The following is a 17,721-nucleotide window of genomic DNA, read 5'->3' as shown; positions in this document are numbered from 1 at the left end:
TCTGCCACAAGGAAAAATTCCATTATACCATTTCAAGGGAAATCTATACACCAAAAAATGGTATGGTACACAATAGCAAGTACAATGCTACAAAAGTTGTACTTTATCTCACTACTTCTGATTGATACAGCCACAAATCCATTATCCAAATCTGGATCAATCATCAGAAAAGTGGGGAAAACAATTTTCTGTACGCTGTAAAATGAATTTAGTGCTTCTTCACACAAGAATTTAGTTATTGAACAATTTCTGTTACAATCAGCTTAAACTCTGGGGTCTTCAACGTACTATATCTCCTCCCAGCTGCCACAGTAAGAAGACAAAAAAATAACAACAAATAAAAAAGGAGAAACATAATATTGTAAATATTTTCATAATAGATAGAATATAAAAAATAAATAAATGGACTATAATATATATTTCCCTAACCCCTAATCTCTACAAAAAAAAAATAATAAAGCAAAATGAGCAACAATTTCACCCAACCAAACACAAAAAGTAATGAAAGAAAAAGAATGCTTATTTAAATATCTAATAGTGGAATTCTCACAGGTAGAGAGAGAAAACTTACATCGGGCTCTTGTTCATTGCAAAGAAAGTCCACCCCCTGCAAGAAGATATGAGAAGATAATCTCATTCCACATATCAGGAACTCCAGGAAGACACCAATGGCTACAGTCAGGCACTGATGGAGTGTCACTCCAAGTGCCTATATGTGCATCACTTCGGTAGGCCCCCATGGGTGTTACATGCAGAACTGTTACAGGAACTTTCATCTTCCGGACCACCTCTGAGATGATAGCTGAAAATGGACTTCTGTCCTTTCCTCTGGTTCTCAACATTGGGCGACGGGTCACCTTGCAAAATCTATGGCTCTGGCCGCTGATAGAAACAAGAACAAGTGCTATGTCAAGAAAAAATATGCTGATATGCACACCTTCCAATGCCTTAATTCAAACCCAATGAAACAGGAAAAATGGATAAAATCATATAAATGAGAAAAATCAAAGATAAATAGCTCCTACAGAGGATGTTTGAAGCAGTATTCCTATTGCACTATTGTTCTGGCCTCATTCATTGAACGGCAAAGATGGTTAGAGGCAAGGTTAAGTCCATAAGGGATTAGGAGTGAAGGAAATTCCAGAAAGCTACTCTGTTGATAAAGAAGTCTTCAGGTGGTCCTTGGCATCTCCATTGCTCAGGGAAGTCCGTGCCTGAGCTTCACATTAAACAACTCGGGGTGCCTATCAGCTGATAGCTTGTCCAATGAGCTAGTCAAATTAAGTTCTGACAGGCAGGAGTTGTGGATCACTCGGGGATAATGGAGTTATATCTCTGATAATTGTTTGGTTGCATTTTTTTTATTCTTTTGCTGTATGCTCCTTTGGTTTTGAGTTTTGTTTGGTTTTGGCTTAATTTGTTTCTTATTTCTTAATAAAGTAGTCCTTATTAAAGAAACTTGCTAGTAAAATATGGCAGTCAATACAGAGAAAACCAATGAAAAGAGTACCTCCAATGAGAGGCTTCAAAGGTCCGAAAGAAGACTTGTGTCCTGTTCATGTTAACCATTGTCTCAACCCATGATGCCCAAGTGTTCAATGCAACTCTGAAGGCATTATTTATTGACATCCCAAGCTTCAATGATTTACCAACCTGGAAATAACAGCCCCTGTCTGGAAACACATGTTAGAAGCATTTTTTTCCTTTACATAAATAACAACAGCACAGAACATACTAACAATATAACCAGTACTAAGAATTTGATTATATATTGCAATTTGCACACAAGGCATTTCCTTCAGAGCCTGATACCATTGCATCAAGCAATGGCCCTATGAGGTAAAATTGCCAAACTCTAATAAAAATTTACATGCATTATCATTTTTGGTATCGCTGTTTGGTTGATGTTGGATTAATTCTAAGGTATTCTCTGTTGTCTTAAGGGCATTCAGGGTGTTCTCTTTCATTTAGGTGGTTACCATGCTCTGGGAGTAATTGTGCTTGATGATTCTGATTGGTGGTTGAGCGGGATGGTTATCTTGAGGCTGGGGAGTGTCCTTTGGTTTCCATTGCATAATGCAGGTTGATGGTTGTCTTGAAGCTGGGGACTTTTGTTTTGTGTTTTTCTGGAACCTCAGGCTCCTTTTCAATACCAATAAAAATAACTATTGGCATTACATAACTATAGTCAAGTGCACAAAGTGGATGAAAGATTAAGCATTCTTGTGATAGGAGTATGGACAACCATGTATTTACTTGTGTCAAGATTTTATATTTACAACAACCTTGAAAGTTTTTATTTTATTTTTTTTATTTCACTTTGATTGCAAGAAATTTTGAAATTTTTACGTGGTTATCAATTTATAGCATGTTATTTTCAATGTTTCTAGTTGTTTGGAAAAAAATAAGAAAAAACTTCTAAATTTTGGAAATTCTGTCATGGGAATACCATTAACAAATTAGTCATTTTTTATAGTAAAAAGAAAATTTTATTAATAGAGAAAAGAAAAAAAAAAACTCTAGAAAAGGGTAACGAGGTAACACCCAAATTACAAATCAACCAAAAACATTCAAAGGTACAATGCTTAAATTTTCAAGCATCTTCCAGAAGTTTTTGAAATGCATAACCCACCTATTCAACCCTCTATAAGATATCTATATTCAGACATAGCATAAAATTTCAGACAAACTTCTAGATATTTTCCTCTTCCTAGTTCCTAAAAGATCTCAAAACCTAAGCTTTAAGGAAGAAGCAACAACATCACAAATTCACAATTTAGGACAAGGAGTAGAGGGGTTTAGAGGCTAAGCTTCAAATCCATGCAGGTCAAGTGTGGTCTTCATGGGAACAGGCGTAGAAATCATGGAATCTAGAATGAAGGACAAACCACTTTTTTCTTCTCTTTCTTTTTCTTTCCTTTCTCTTTCTTTTCCTTTCTTTTCCTTTCCTTTCCTTTTCTTTTTTTTCTTTTTTCTTTTTTTCTTTTGTCTTTTTATATCAGATGTGCATGAGGCGTACGCCTCTAGCACGCCTCATGAAAAAAGCACAAGAGGCATACGCCTCTTGCACCTGAGGTATACACCTCAGAGGTGTCAGCACCTCTGGCATACACCTCAGGGCATTTTCCCATGCCTTTTAAAACACTGGTTGGGACAGGCTAAAATGTAAACTGATTTCTTCTCATGTTGGGAATTTTTCAGTGTTAGTTATTCTGGAACTAGAGGGGGATTCCAAGGACAATTCACTCATGTGTATGGTTCAACTGAGTACTCAGAGAGAGAGAGAGAGAGAGAGACTCTAGAAGGATCTTGCAGATGCCAGAGGTGCGTATTCCATCCCATGGGTGATGGGTGGGGGGATTTCAATGTGGTGAGATTTATGGAAGAAAGAAAGGGAGGAACAAGGAGAACTAGAGAAATGAGAAGGTTTGTGGAGTTTGTGAATCATTTTAAGTTGATGGATCTCGGTCTCAGTTCACCTGGGCAAACAATCAGGCATCCCCGATTTTAGTTAAATTAGTCAGGTTCTTGATTGTCCAGGTTGGGATGATAGTTTTCAAGCACATAAAACAGATGGCTCTCCCACACCATGTCTCAGATCACACCCCTTTACAGTTAGTATGTGGAACTCAGGAGACCAGAAAATGTCCATTCAAGATGGAAAACACTTGGTTTGAAGAGGAAGGGCTGGTCCCCTTACTTTCCACAAAATGGTCAGAATTTCAGTTTGAAGGTACCAACTCATTTATTTTTGCAGAAAAAGATCAATCAAATTAAGGAGTTCCTGAAATTTTGGAGGCTGGAGTTTCAAGGGAGTTCAGATTCAGAAAAAAAAAAAGAAAAGAAAAGAAATGTTTAGAGGTTATCAAGGAAGTGGAGGCAAAGAGCCAGAGTTAAGTGGCTTAAAGCAGGGGTTAAAATTTCCAGCTTTTTCCACAAGATACCAAATGCTAGGAAAAGGAAAAACCATCTGGAGAGGCTGGAATCTGAAGATCAGGTAGGAGAGAATTGGGTGGAAATGCCACTAAGTATTTTTCAGAACTATTCAAGGAAAGTTGGAACAGAAGACCTCTCCCGGTTGACCTCAACTTTAGGAGACTCTCAGAGCTTCAGCAAAGGGAATTGGAAGCCCCCTTTTCAGAGGAAGAAATCTGGCACGTGGTAAAAAAACTTGGAAGTGGACAAGTCACCAGGGCTGGATGGTCTTAACAATCCGTTCTACAAACAGTGTTGGGAGGTGGTAAAAGTGGCCCTGTTAAAGGTTTTTCAGGATTTCCACCAAAATGCAGCCTCGGAAAGAAGCCTAAATGCTACTTTTATCTCCTTAATTCCAAAGGTGGAAGGCACAACTAATATTAAGGACTTTGGACCGATTAGTTTTGTTAAACAATTTTTATAAAATCTTGGCTAAGGTCCTAGCAGAGAGATTAAAGAAGGTTCTAAATACAGTGATAACAAAAAATCAATTTGCTTTTGTGCTGGGTAGACAAATGTTAGACAGTGTTCTAGTGGCAAATGAGCTGATTGATTCAAGGAAAAGGGAGGGGAGGACAGGACTGTTATGTAAACTGGACCTGGAAAAGGCATATGATCATGTTAATTGGAAATGTCTGGATTTTGTATTGGAAAGGATGAATTTTGACCAGAAATGGAGTAATTGGATCAAGGTTTGTATCACCTCTCCAAAGTTTTCAGTTTTAGTGAATGGCCAATTGGCTGGTTTCTTTTAGAGTTCCAGAGGTTTAAGGCACCGGGACCCCATATCCCCCCTCCTTTTCATCTGTGTAATGAAATTCCTGCTATCTTTACTAACCGAGTGGGGGAAGAAGGAGGGGGGGGGGGGTTCAATTACTTCAATTTTCAGATGACACACTCTGCTTCATTGATGCTGATGTGGAACAATTGGAAGTTCTGTTAGTGGTGCTGAGCTGGTTTGAAGTTGTGTCAGGGTTGAAAGTGAACTGGTCAAAGAGTGGACTAATCGCAGTTGGAAGGGTAGAGAATTTAGAAATTTTTGCTGAGGTACTGGCTTGCCAAGTTGGTTTCCTACCTATAATGTATCTTGGCCTCCCAAGATACTGGCTTCTTGGAAAGCCAAGTACTTGTCCTTGGGAGGAAAAATCACTCTCTTAAAGAGCTCACTTTCTAATTTACCCTCTTACTTTCTTTCTCTTTTCCCAATTCCTTCAAAAGTGGCTCAAAAAATAGAAAAACTACAGAGGGACTTCTTATGGAGAGGTTGGGAGGAGGAAAAGAAAATCCACTTGGTAAACTAGGATCAAGTGTGTGCTCCAAAAGAAAAGGGAGGTCTTGGGATTAGAAATCTAAAGACTTTCAATCAGGCCCTATTGAGGAAATGGTTGTGGAGATTTGGGAAAGAAAGGGAAAGCTGGTGGAGAAAATTATTAGCAGTAAAGTTGAATTTTGACGGTAGCAGTGAAGGCAACACAGGACCATCTGGTATTGGAGGTGTGTTCAGAACTGAGGAAGGAAAAATTATTGCCCTATTCTTCGGTCTAATAGAGGTAGGTGATGCTCTAAGAGCTGAAATACTTGCTGTCATGGAAGGAATATGGAAAGGAAGGGATTTGAATATTCACAACTTTCAATTGAGGGTGACTCAAAGTTGGTGATTAGATGGTTGCAAAAGGAAGAGGATGAGGGATGGTGGAAATATATTCATGAGATGAGGAGGATTATAAGGCTTCTCCAAGGGATGGAGGTCACTTTACATTGGGTGAAAAGAGATGCTAATTCTTTTGCTGATTCTTTGACAAAACAAGGGGTGGGAAGAAATCAATTATTTTGGGCTTGTTTGTAACTTGTTCATCTTTTGGAAGAGATAAGAGAGTTTATCTCTCCATTCTCTGCTATGTACAATTCCATCTTTCTTAATGGTTTCAATCAATACAATTTCTGCTATTGATAAAAAAAAAAAGAAATTATTAGCAGTAAAGTATGGTACAGATAGAGGTGACAGGGTAACCATTTTAAATTTCTCCTCTTTGGGATGTTCTCTATAGAAGAAAATTATGGAAGTTGTTCCACTTCTAAATAGAGGATTATCCCTAAAGCTGGGATCTGGTCACAGACTGAAATTCTGGAAGGATAGTTGGTGTAATAGCAGAACTTCAGCCAAGTCCTTTCCCCAGTTATACCAGCTTGCAGAGAATCAGGATGCAATGGTGGCTGAATGCTATGAAATGAGAGACAACAACATTTCCTGGAATCCTTATTTCAGAACACAATTTCAAGATTAGGAAATAGACCAAGTGGTAGAGCTGTTTGAGTTGCTATCCAATCATCCACTGAACCAGATGGAAGAAGATACTTGGACTTGGAACTGGACTGCAGACGGGTTGTTCTCAGTTAACTCTTTTGCCAGAAGTTTAATAATTGGAGACAGAGCTGAGCTTCCTAATGACAAAATCTGGAATCCAATACCCCCCTCTAAAGTAAATATCTTGGTTTGGGCTGTAGTGTTGGATAAAAGCCTTTCTAAAAAGAACTTGATTGGAAGAGGGATTCAGATCCAAGACCTGCAGTGTGTGATGTGTAGACCTGTTAATGGGCCGGGTAGCCCGATGGGCTGGCCCAGCCCCCAGACGGGCTTGAACATGCATTTTTGCCCGCGGGTTTGACCTCGGGCCTAAAAGCCCGAGCCCGACTATTTTACGGGCCGGGCTCGGGATTTGTCAAAAAGCCCGGCCCGACTTTTGTATAATTTAAACCCTAAATTCCTAAACCGCCTAACCTTAACCCTAAATTCTTCTCACTTTTCTTTTCATTCTCATTTCTCACTCTCAGACTCTTAGAATCGACTCTCATTTCTCACTCTCAGACTCTCAGAATCAGCGAACCCAGGTGCACCATTTTCACTCTGCGAACTCAGGCACCAGCGGCCGGCGCCACCAAAACTAGGTCGTCTCTCTCTATCTCTCTCTCTTTTTCATCTTCTATCTTCTCAGTTCTCACTTTTCTTCTCATTCTCAGTTTCTCACTCTCAGACTCTCAGAACCGGCGAACCCAGGCGAACCGTTTTCACTCTGCGAACTCAGGCACCATTTTCATCTTCCATCTTCTCAGTTCTCACTTTTCTTCTCATTCTCAGTTTCTCACTCTCAGACTCTCAGAACCGGCGAACCCAGGTGCACCGTTTTTACTTTGCGAACTTAGGCACCGGCAGTTGGTGCCACCAAAAGTAGGTCGTCTCTCTCTCCGGCGGTGAGCTCTCTCTCTTTCTCTCTCTCCCTGACCGACATTGTTTTCATCTTCTATTTCTCACTTTCTTAGTTTCCATTCTCACTCTCAGACTCCTAGGAATCGGCGAATTCAGCTCAGGCACCATTCTTTCAATCTTAGAGGCGAACTCAGAGCCGGGCTCGGGCCTGAAAATTTTCTGTTAATGAAGAGTGTAGGTGTTCAAGACTGCTATCAGTCTTGATCACTAAGAAACTTCAGGTTCGAAGAGAAGAGAAAGTGAAGAAGAAAGAGGAGAAAGAGTAGTGAGAGAGCAGTAGAACACAGGCTTTGAGGAGAAGAACAGAATCTCAATATTCTGCCGCCGCCACTTCAATTTAATATTTATATGTTATGCTAGTTACATGAAAGGACACATCTGCCCTTGGTGTTTAAATCATAACACATAATAATATAAAACTGAAAAGTAAATAACAACTAGAATAACAGAATAACAGATTGACCATCAGCTATGACTAGATACATTCTACCCTATGAACAGAGTGGGACCACAGCTGTGGGGCCCACATCACTGTTCTCTACACTCCCCCTCAAGTTGGGAGTAAATGTTCATCATTCCCAACTTGGATAGATCCGCTTCTAGCTTCTTTCTTGATACGGCTTTAGTGAGGATGTTTGCTAGTTGCATACTGGATGTGATGTAAGGGAGGCATACTTCTTGAGATGAGACCCTCTCTCGTACAAAATAGCGGTCAACTTCAATGTGTTTGGTTCTGTCATGTTGCACTGGATTATGTGCTATATTAATGGCTGCTTGATTATCACAATACAGCATCAGGGGCTTCTCATACTCAATACCCAACTCCTCAAGTAGAGATCTTAGCCATAGGATTTCAGCCACTCCGTTGGCCATGGACCTGTATTCTGCTTCAGCACTAGACCGGGAGACAACACTTTGTTTCTTACTTTTCCAGGAGACAAGGTTTCCTCCCACAAGAGCACAATATCCTGAGGTAGACCTTCTGTCATCAACACTCCCAGCCCAATCAGCATCTGTATATACCCCTACCCGGGCATCTCTTCAAGTATGCTAAGATTCTTTCTGCCGCAAGAAGATGCGTGGTTCTAGGAGAATGCATGTATTGGCTGACAACACTAATAGCATAAATAATATCTGGCCAAGTGAGGCAGAGATATAGGAGCTTTCCTACCAATCGCTGGAACATAACTGTCTTCAAGAAGCTCCCCACTCTCTGCACTAATCCTGTGATTCTATTCAATTGGTGTATCTGCAGGCTTGACACCTAACTTTCCAGTTTCTGCCAACAGGTCTAGGACATATTTCCTCTGAGAGATAAAGATCCCCTGTTTGGATCTAGCAACCTCAATACCCAAAAAATACCGGAGTACACCAAGGTCTTTCACCTCAAATTCTTGATGAAGGAGTTGTTTAAGGGACTCAATCTCATGGTTATCATTCCCTGTGACCACAATATCATCAACATATACTGCCAGTAGTGTCAAGGAAGACTTCACCCTCTTGATGAATAGAGTATGATCTGACTGGGCCTGTACATAACCAAACTTCACAAGGGCTAGTCTGAATCTATCGAACCAAGCCCTAGGTGACTGTTTCAAACCATATAAAGCCTTGTTGAGCCGGCAGACCTTCTTACCTGTTTCTGCATCATAGAATCCAAGAGGCAAACACATGTAAACCTCTTCCTGCAGATCTCCATTCAGAAAAGCATTTTTCACGTCCATTTGGTATAAAGGCCAAGTGTGACTTGCTGCAAGGGATAATAGGACTCGAATAGTGGTCATCTTGGCTACCGGGGCAAAGGTCTCCAAGTAATCTATGCCATAAGTCTGTGTAAACCCTTTTGCAACTAACCGAGGTTTATACCTCTCAATGGATCCATCTGCATTATGCTTCACCGTAAATACCCATCTGCATCCAACTGGTTTCTTTCCTTTGGGCAGATCAACTACCTCCCAGGTGTTATTTTTCAACAGGGCATCCATTTCAACTTGCATTGCATCTTTCCATTCCGGGACGGATAGGGCTTCTTGCACTGTTCTTGGAATAGGGACATTGGAAATGGAACTAAGGTAGGACCTGTAGGTAGGAGATAGGCAATCATAGGATAAAAAATGGGAAATACAGTGGGCTGTAGATGTGGTACAATGTCGTTTCCCTTTACGGATAGCAATCGGAAGGTCAAGGTCATCTGTAGGAGGTGAAATGGTAACAATAGAGGAAGTCTTTGTGGGCCCTGGGACTATAATACCTGGACCTGGAGCTGCAGATGAGATTGGAGCTGGCTTGGACTGCTGATGATCGGGGTCAACCTGCCTACACCGCCTGTGATAGACCCTCAACTCCTGATCCCTCGGACCACCCTCACCATTGCAGCTCCCCCTCAACTCCTGATCCCTTTGACCGCCCTCACCATTGTAGCTCTCATCACCCAATGGAATAGGTAAAGGAACTACCCCACTCCCACTGTTCTCCCCCTGAAGACAATGACTCAAACCCCTACTCTTACTACTCTCCCCCTGAGGAGAAACCCGAGGATAATAGGGTGTCTCCTCAAAGAAGATGACATCCATGGAGACAAACTTCCTCCCCGAGACAGGATCATAGCAGCAATAACCCTTTTGAGTTTGTGCATAACCAAGGAAGATGCATTTGGAGGCTTTGGGTTCGAACTTGGAGTGATGGGGTCCAAGAAGCTGAACAAAGCAGGTACAACCGAATGTTTTAAGGGGAATAGAAAACAAGTCCTCACGTGGGTGTAGAAGGGAAAAAGGAGATCTCATATCAAGGACCCTGGAAGGAACCCGATTAATAAGATATACCGCCGTGAGGATAGCATCACCCCATAAGCAAATAGGAACATTGGAAGTAAACATGAGACTTCTAGCCACTTCCAGGATGTGCCTATTCTTCCTTTCGGCAACTCCATTCTGTTGAGGTGCATGAAGGCAAGAGCTCTGGTGGATAACCCCATGATGAAGAAGATAAGATGTCAATGATTTAGCAAAGTATTCATTTGCGTTATCAGATCTGAGAACTTTGATATTGGCATCAAATTGGGCTAGGATCATTTGGTGAAAGTTTTGGGTCAGGGCAGGTACCTCATCTCGTGAACACATGAGATAAACCCAAGAAAAACGGGTATGGTCATCAACAAATAACAAGAAATATCTGTACCCACCCATGGAAGGGTTGTGATAAGGCCCCCAAACGTTAGTATGCACAATATCAAAAAAATTATCACTCCTTTTATTACTCAATAAATAAGGCTTTCTACAATGCTTAGCAAACTCACAACTTTCACACTGCAACTGAGACAACTCAATAGACTCAAATAAAGCTGGAAACAGATTCTTTAGAGACCGAAATGACAAATGACCTAATCGGTTATGCCAAAGCATAACCGGACTCACACTCTGAGAAACAAAAGACACCTTCTCTACTAACTCTTCTTGACGAATCCTCTCCCCGAGCAGATAGATCCCATTCGTCTCACGGCCAGTCCCAATCACCTTCTTCGTCTCCAAGTCCTGAAAAACACATCGGTTAGGGAAGAAGGTTACTGAGCAGTTCATATGCTTGGTAATACTACTGATTGAAAGAAGGTTAGTATCAAGCTTAGGAACATGCAAGACAGATGACAGGGAGATAGTATCTGATAACTTGATGTCACCCTTCCCAGAAATAGGAACCAGGGAGCCATCAGCAATAGATACTTTATCCCTACTGGAAGACAAATGGTAAGTGGTAAACAGTGAAGGCAAGATAGTCATGTGATCGGATGCACCTGAATCTATTACCCAACAAGGTTAAGTAGTACCTGGAGCTGAGGCATGGTAGGCTGAAGCTCGAGTACCTGAATGTGCGAAGGCAGATGTGGCAGGGGCTGATGGTGATTGCGGTGGCTGAGCTGAATTTCCAACCTCCTTTTCTAACTGTATTAGGGCAGCCCGAACTGCAGCTAAAGTCTCTAAAGATGTTCCTTTTGTGCCAGATGAGGATGCTGAATCAGTGTTCATGGCTACATGAGCAGTGCCCTTCTTGCTTCTCAACTTCGCAGGAACCAAGTGAGGATGCAGTTTCCAACATGTTTCTTTTGTATGTTTGGGCTTCTTACAATGTTCACATACCACATCCTTCTTGTCTTCCTTCCTCCTGTCCTTCTCTGGATCACCCCCTGATTTGGATGTGACCGCTACAAAGGCTGGTGTGGGGGGCTGAGGTTGCATCATAACTTTCCTTCTAGTCTCTTCACTGTGTACGAATGAGTATGCCTGAGAGAGAGTCACACTGTCTCTAGTCAAAATTTGTTGCCACACAATATCATACTTTGAATTTAGGCCTATCAGAAACTCAAATACCCGATTTGTCTCAACCTGCTTTATATATATCTGTGCATCTTTGGGACTCTCCCACTCAAGAGTCTCTAAGTGATCAATCTCACGCCACAGGGACTGCAAGGTAGAGAAATATACTGAAACCGGTCTCTCTCCTTGTTTAAGATTTTTCACTTCACATTTCAATTCATATGCTCTGGCAACATTAAGGGGTTGGGAATAAGTTTCTTTCATAACATCCCATATCTCCTTAGTTGTCTTTGCCCACAAGTAATTCCGGCTATAATAAGGCTGCATAGAATTACACAGCCATGTCATAACCAAGTAGTTTTCTTGGATCCACTTGGTATATGTCGGGTCTCCCTTGGGAGGTTCTTTTATATCTCCTAAGAGGTACCCTAATTTACCTCTTCCACCAATAGCCATCATGGCTGATTGGGCCCATTCCAAATAGTTTGATCCATCAAACTTTACGGTTGTATCTCATAACTGATGTTCCCAAGGCTGCCTTCTGCTTGATTTTTAAACTCCATTTCTGTCAAGTCTCAAAACAACACTTGGACTACCAGTCACAATAAAAAAACAGTATAGGCCTGATCTGTATTCAGTGTATGTACACAAAACTGGGATAATTCTGATCTGAAACCAACTAGCCAACACAACAGTAGCTGTCCGTAGAGCTCTAACCCCTTAAGAGAGTTCGAAAACCCAAAAAAAAACTCTAAAAAACAGCTTAGAAGTAGGTCTGATATGCTTGGAAGAGTTAAGGTTTTAATCAGTCCTTAAAGTGAACAATTCAGTTGCACAATCCAATCAGTACCGTATAGATAGACTTGCAGTAGGGTTAATAAGAAACCCTAGAATCTGATCAATGCTAACAATAAACTTGAGGGCAGCTCTAGGTAGATCACAAGGTTCAGTCTAACACTAGGGCTTGCCGCAAGATCACTTTCAAACCCTAGAGCAGAGAGAAACAAAGTTGAGACAGTTCGGCCCAACAGTAGGGTTTGCTGTAAAACCCTAGTGAATCAAAGAGAGAAAACCCTAGAATGGTTCGGCCTCCCTCTCCAAATAGGTCCAACCTATCTTCTCTGATAGAACTTCTCTTAGAAAAAAAATAACTTACAAGGAAAAAATGTCCGCTGCCTTCTAAGGTTACCCGAACCCTAGTCTTCTTCGATTCTTCCTGACCACCAACACTCTGCAACCCTAACAAGCTTCCAATAGCTGCTAGCACTTCTGGCGATCTCCAAGAATCAGTCTGCGAACTCCTTTTCAGCTTCTAGTCCTAGGAGATTCTCATGTGGTCGGCTAGTATTAGACTCGCATGATACCATGTAGGTGTTCAAGACTGCTATCAGTCTTGATCACTAAGAAACTTCAGGTTCGAAGAGAAGAGAAAGTGAAGAAGAAAGAGGAGAAAGAGTAGTGAGAGAGCAGTAGAACACAGGCTTTGAGGAGAAGAACAGAATCTCAATATTCTGCCGCCGCCACTTCAATTTAATATTTATATGTTATGCTAGTTACATGAAAGGACACATCTGCCCTTGGTGTTTACATCATAACACATAACAATATAAAACTGAAAAGTAAATAACAACTAGAATAACAGAATAACAGATTGACCATCAACTATGACTAGATACATTCTACCCTACGAACAGAGTGGGACCACAGCTGTGGGAACCACATCAGTGTTCTCTACAAAGAGCAAAAGCCCAGCCCGGCCTGGCCCATGAACAGGTCTAGTGATGTGTGGCCAAGAAGAAGAGGACAACAGCCAGTTGTTCATTCATTGCCCTGTTTCTGCAGAAATTTGGGGGCACTACCTCTCCTCTGTGGGTTTATCATGGGTTATACCAAAGACTGTGATGGATCTGCTAAGGTGTTGGGAGCTCCAGGCCCTGTCAAGACTGGCAAAAAGTGTTTGGATGTCAGTTCCTGAAGCAGTAATAAGTACCATCTGGGTGGAGAGGAATAGAAAATTTTCCAAAACTGCTCCAAGGATGTAAACTGTCTAATTTCTAGTCCTGTAGGCAAGCTAATCTCTTGAAAAGAAGCTGCTAAAGGTCTTCAAAGCAGGGTGCTTGGAGCTCATCCGGGGTCTAGAAGTTTGTTTGAGTTGTAATTCAATGTAGGGTCTTTGGACCCGGTTGTTGCTCCATGAGTGGGGCCCCTCTGTAATCTCTTGTTCCTTCTAATAAAATCACCTTACCCTTTTACAAAAAAAAAAAAAAAGAAGATTTATAACCAATCGTATATATTTATAATTTGAGATTTGGCTTTTAATGTAATTTAAACTTAGTTTATGTGTTTGAATGATAGATTATGTATTAATTATGTTTTATTATTTTAATAATTGATTGTGGATTGTATTCTATTTGCACTGAAATTGCATTTAACTAAATTGTGGAATACATGTGAAGTTGGACTTTGGATTAGTAATGACTATGTGATATTATTTAGGTTGTTTATGATTATGTTTTATTTTCTTTGAAATTGAATGAAATGTGGAATGTTTATGATAAGTTGTTATCCAAGGTCAAAGCTTTGAAAGGGAAAAACAACATATTATTTTTTTTAAGGAACAGGTTCTGTGGGTAAACCTGGAAACTGACCTTGGAACTGCCAAGGCCAGAACCAAGCTTGAAACCAATTTTGACAGGGTAGGTCCTGATTCCAGAAACCTGGAACCGACCCCTACAGCATAGGTTCCAGGTTCTGCCTTGAAACCGAACCAACCCAAGCTCACCCCTATCACAGAGACATTACAAGAGGAAAGAAAGAGGATTAACGCCACAAACACATTACACAAGGAAATGATCACAGAGACATTACAAATGTAAGACAGTAAGAGTAATAGAGAAACAATGAAAAGCAAGGATCCAGACTAAAGAAGAACAACAGCAGAGTCAACAGACATTTTCTTCCAAAGATTTAAGCCTTCTATAATATTCCAACATCTATCAAGTTAGGCATGAAGCTCCTTGATTTAACATAAAGAGTGAGGTAATACCAAAGTTAAGAATCCAAAAGCAAAAAATGAAGAAAATACTATATAAAACGGAAGAAAAAAAAAAGAAAGAAACAAATTTGCACAACTACTTTTTCTATCATCCATCATAAGGAACATAAATCTCAAAGTGATTATGCATACAAAACACAAACAACAGAACAGGACAATTTTAATAAAGGGTAACTGTATTGATTGTATTGGATATACGTGGAGAAAAAGTAAGAACATGAGAGTATGTAGGCAAATACACAAATATGGACAGGTAGCTCTTCTCCATTACAAAAGAAAAACTATTCTGATATGGATTTCTCACTTAAATAACAAAAAAAAAAAAAGAAAATCCCTCCCTATTCCAAATCTAACAAGGCCATCAGATCAAGATCTTTTTTCCATTGGTATCAATTTGATTTGACAAATTATAGACGATGAGATCTCCCTGATCTTATTGAGGTAGTGTGCCAACCAGCAAGGGCCATTCCCAGCTTGTTGACACCATCTGATAGTATCTGATACCATCAACGGGGCATGATATTGTACTATGATATGCAATACATAAAATAAATGAATATGGAAGAAAAAGAAGCGGATGGGTCAATCACTTTCTTGCTCAACTGCATATCATGTGGATCTCAAAGTAATTATGTATGAAGCCCTAAATAAAACACAAAAGGAAACAGGTGGAAGTTGATTTACTAGTAAAGCTGAACTCACATTGAAAAAATCTTCCCGGGGTTCCACCATTGCCCTGTATTAAAAATTAAAACATCCGAATTGATCCACTGTTTATTGATATCATCCAACTTGTCCAGCCTCAATGTCGACTTAACCCTCTTTGGTGCATTTTTAGGCACCCAGCCACTCTGCACCAGGAAAACTGAACGGTAAAACTCAATAGTGAAATTAAAGGAACTGAACCTTACACCCAAAAACCGAATCTGCTTCGTGATTTTCTGCCCATTAACTTCATAAACGCTCTTCTTATCCTCCACCCCAGTCATCAGTAAACATATCAAAGATTCCCACTGTGTTCTACTCATGGAATCGCCAACCAAAACAACCCGTTTTCCCCGGAGCTTCTCCAGAACCACATGTACATTAAACCTTGGGATATCACAATTCTTGGGCTTCCACCTCCACTTGAGATAATCTCTATCTTTCCTCCCATTAGCCAAGCAATTGAACCCTCGTTCTACAAAAGGACATTGTGAGCTATTATACAGTGGATAACTATAATCCTGGACCCAGCTTCCATGGAAAACATTGCAAGTCTCAGTCGAACTGTTGGATTTGGAAATCCCGGATCCATGAATCGCCTGACTGAAACTGGGGAAAACATACAGATATCCGCAACCCATTGCTAAAAGGAATGAAACCAACGAACCAATCACAAGAAGACCATGGAACGATCGCGAGACCCAGCTCTTACAGTGGCTAGCAGCTCCTGAGCTGTTAAAACTCAAAGACCTCAGGGTCAAATGGTCGGACATACTCCGATTGAAACTAGTGACCATCTCAAACATCCTGGTACTGTGAGACAGTAACATCAGTCTAGTGTCCTATACAAATTATCGAAGTGCGTTTCCACAAAAACGCATCCAGTGATACAATCTCTCAAATCCATAAATTGCGAACCCATGAGTATCTACTAAACATCATTGCCAAATCAACTCGGTTGGAACCAAAATGGGCACAGAACGCTGTAAAACTATAAACTTCCGAAGCATTAAAACCCCATTTTTGCTCAAAGATCAATATCTACAGAAACCACATCCTCAAAACAAAACTCTCCGTTCTACCCGAAACACCTGCACGCCAACCGCCGATGACAAACGGTTTTCTTGACAACCATAGAGTCTTCTTGAGTATCTCAGAATTGAATCCAAACAAAGAGCAAAAATGGTAAAAGAATATACCAAGAAAATCAAATCTAGTGAAATTTGATCAAGAAGACAGAACTAACCCAGGTACCTGCATTCAACAATGACGACGACAGTAACTAAACTGCAATGACTGGTGAAGTTTTGCAAAGACAAACCCCCAGAGCAGGAAATGATGTTTTGCAGCTACACACGGCTTTGAAATGGCAAAGATCGGAGTTTGGTTGGTGGAGCTGGAGACCACCGGAGAGTGGCAATTACCAATTAGCAAAAGCCGACGAGAGAGAAAGAGAAGGGTGTTCCAGTCAATTTCCACAAAGGGCACAACAACGAATATAAAATTGCGGGAAAACAAACAAATTTTTGTTGGCTTGGACGATCGGATCGGAACATGGAGTGTGCGAACACAGATGCTTGTCGGTTGGAAGCTTGTTTGGAACTTTGCCTCCAAAATAGAGCGCTTAACTAACTAATTTAATGTTAGGTTCATCGTAGCCGTACAATTTTAATCAGATTTAATGGATGGATGTGGTTGCACATGACTGGTGAGGTGGGCCACCACTGAAAAGGTAGGGGCCCACCTAATGATCTCGAGAAGAGTCTGTGGGCCATGGAATCCAGGCCATGATGCAGGCAATGATCGACAATTTGTAGATCGATTAATGCATTATTGTGAACCTGGACCGGATGTCAAACCGTGTGACTGGTGGTTTGATAATTTTTTCTTTAAAACGTTAAAACTCCGAAAATAAAGATAATTAAAAAGGAAATTTATTAAGGTTAGATTATGATACTGGAATCTTTTTCTAGACGCCCACGGCAAATTTATTCATTAACAAATTCAATTTACATCTCTTACAGTATTATCGAGGAGAAAATCATGCACTTACAGACTAAGTTTTAATTCTTGTACAAGTAGTAGTAAATTTATGTCATGTTTGGGAGTGCTTAAAATTAAGTGTTTATTTGGGCTATTAAACACTATTGGGATTTGGGAAATAACCTGAAATGAAATAAGTGTTTATTTTAGAAATAAGGGTTTATTTTTTAATTTTAAAACTTTTATATGAAAATACTTTTGTGAAAGCACTTTTGTAAAAGTACTTTTATGAAAGCATTTTTATGAAAGTACTTTTACAAAAATACTTTTATAAAAGCACTTTTATGAAATCTTTACAAAAGCACTTTACAAAAACACTTATAAAAATATTTTCGTGAAAGTACTTTTATAAAAGCACTTTTACAAAAGTG

The 17,721-nt window shown here is 40.3% G+C and overlaps 1 protein-coding gene across 1 annotated transcript; it reads right to left on the bottom strand.

Moving 5' to 3' along the window:
• Positions 1–16,872, bottom strand: LOC104589266 (protein trichome berefringence-like 7). Its single transcript, XM_010247524.3, has 4 exons — positions 15,305–16,872; positions 1,511–1,669; positions 572–882; positions 1–303 (listed from the first exon to the last, which is right to left on the bottom strand). Exons 1-3 carry the CDS (start codon positions 16,135–16,137, stop codon positions 585–587), a joined length of 1,290 nt encoding a protein of 429 aa, XP_010245826.1. The 5' UTR covers positions 16,138–16,872; the 3' UTR covers positions 1–303; positions 572–584.
• Between the last annotated feature and the right edge of the window lie 849 nt (positions 16,873–17,721).

Source organism: Nelumbo nucifera, chromosome 5 (assembly GCF_055504915.1).
Source record: "Nelumbo nucifera cultivar China Antique chromosome 5, China Antique-T2T, whole genome shotgun sequence".
NCBI lineage: Eukaryota > Viridiplantae > Streptophyta > Magnoliopsida > Proteales > Nelumbonaceae > Nelumbo > Nelumbo nucifera.
Note: the sequence above shows the minus strand (reverse complement) of the source record. Positions and strands in the feature narration are given on the sequence as shown.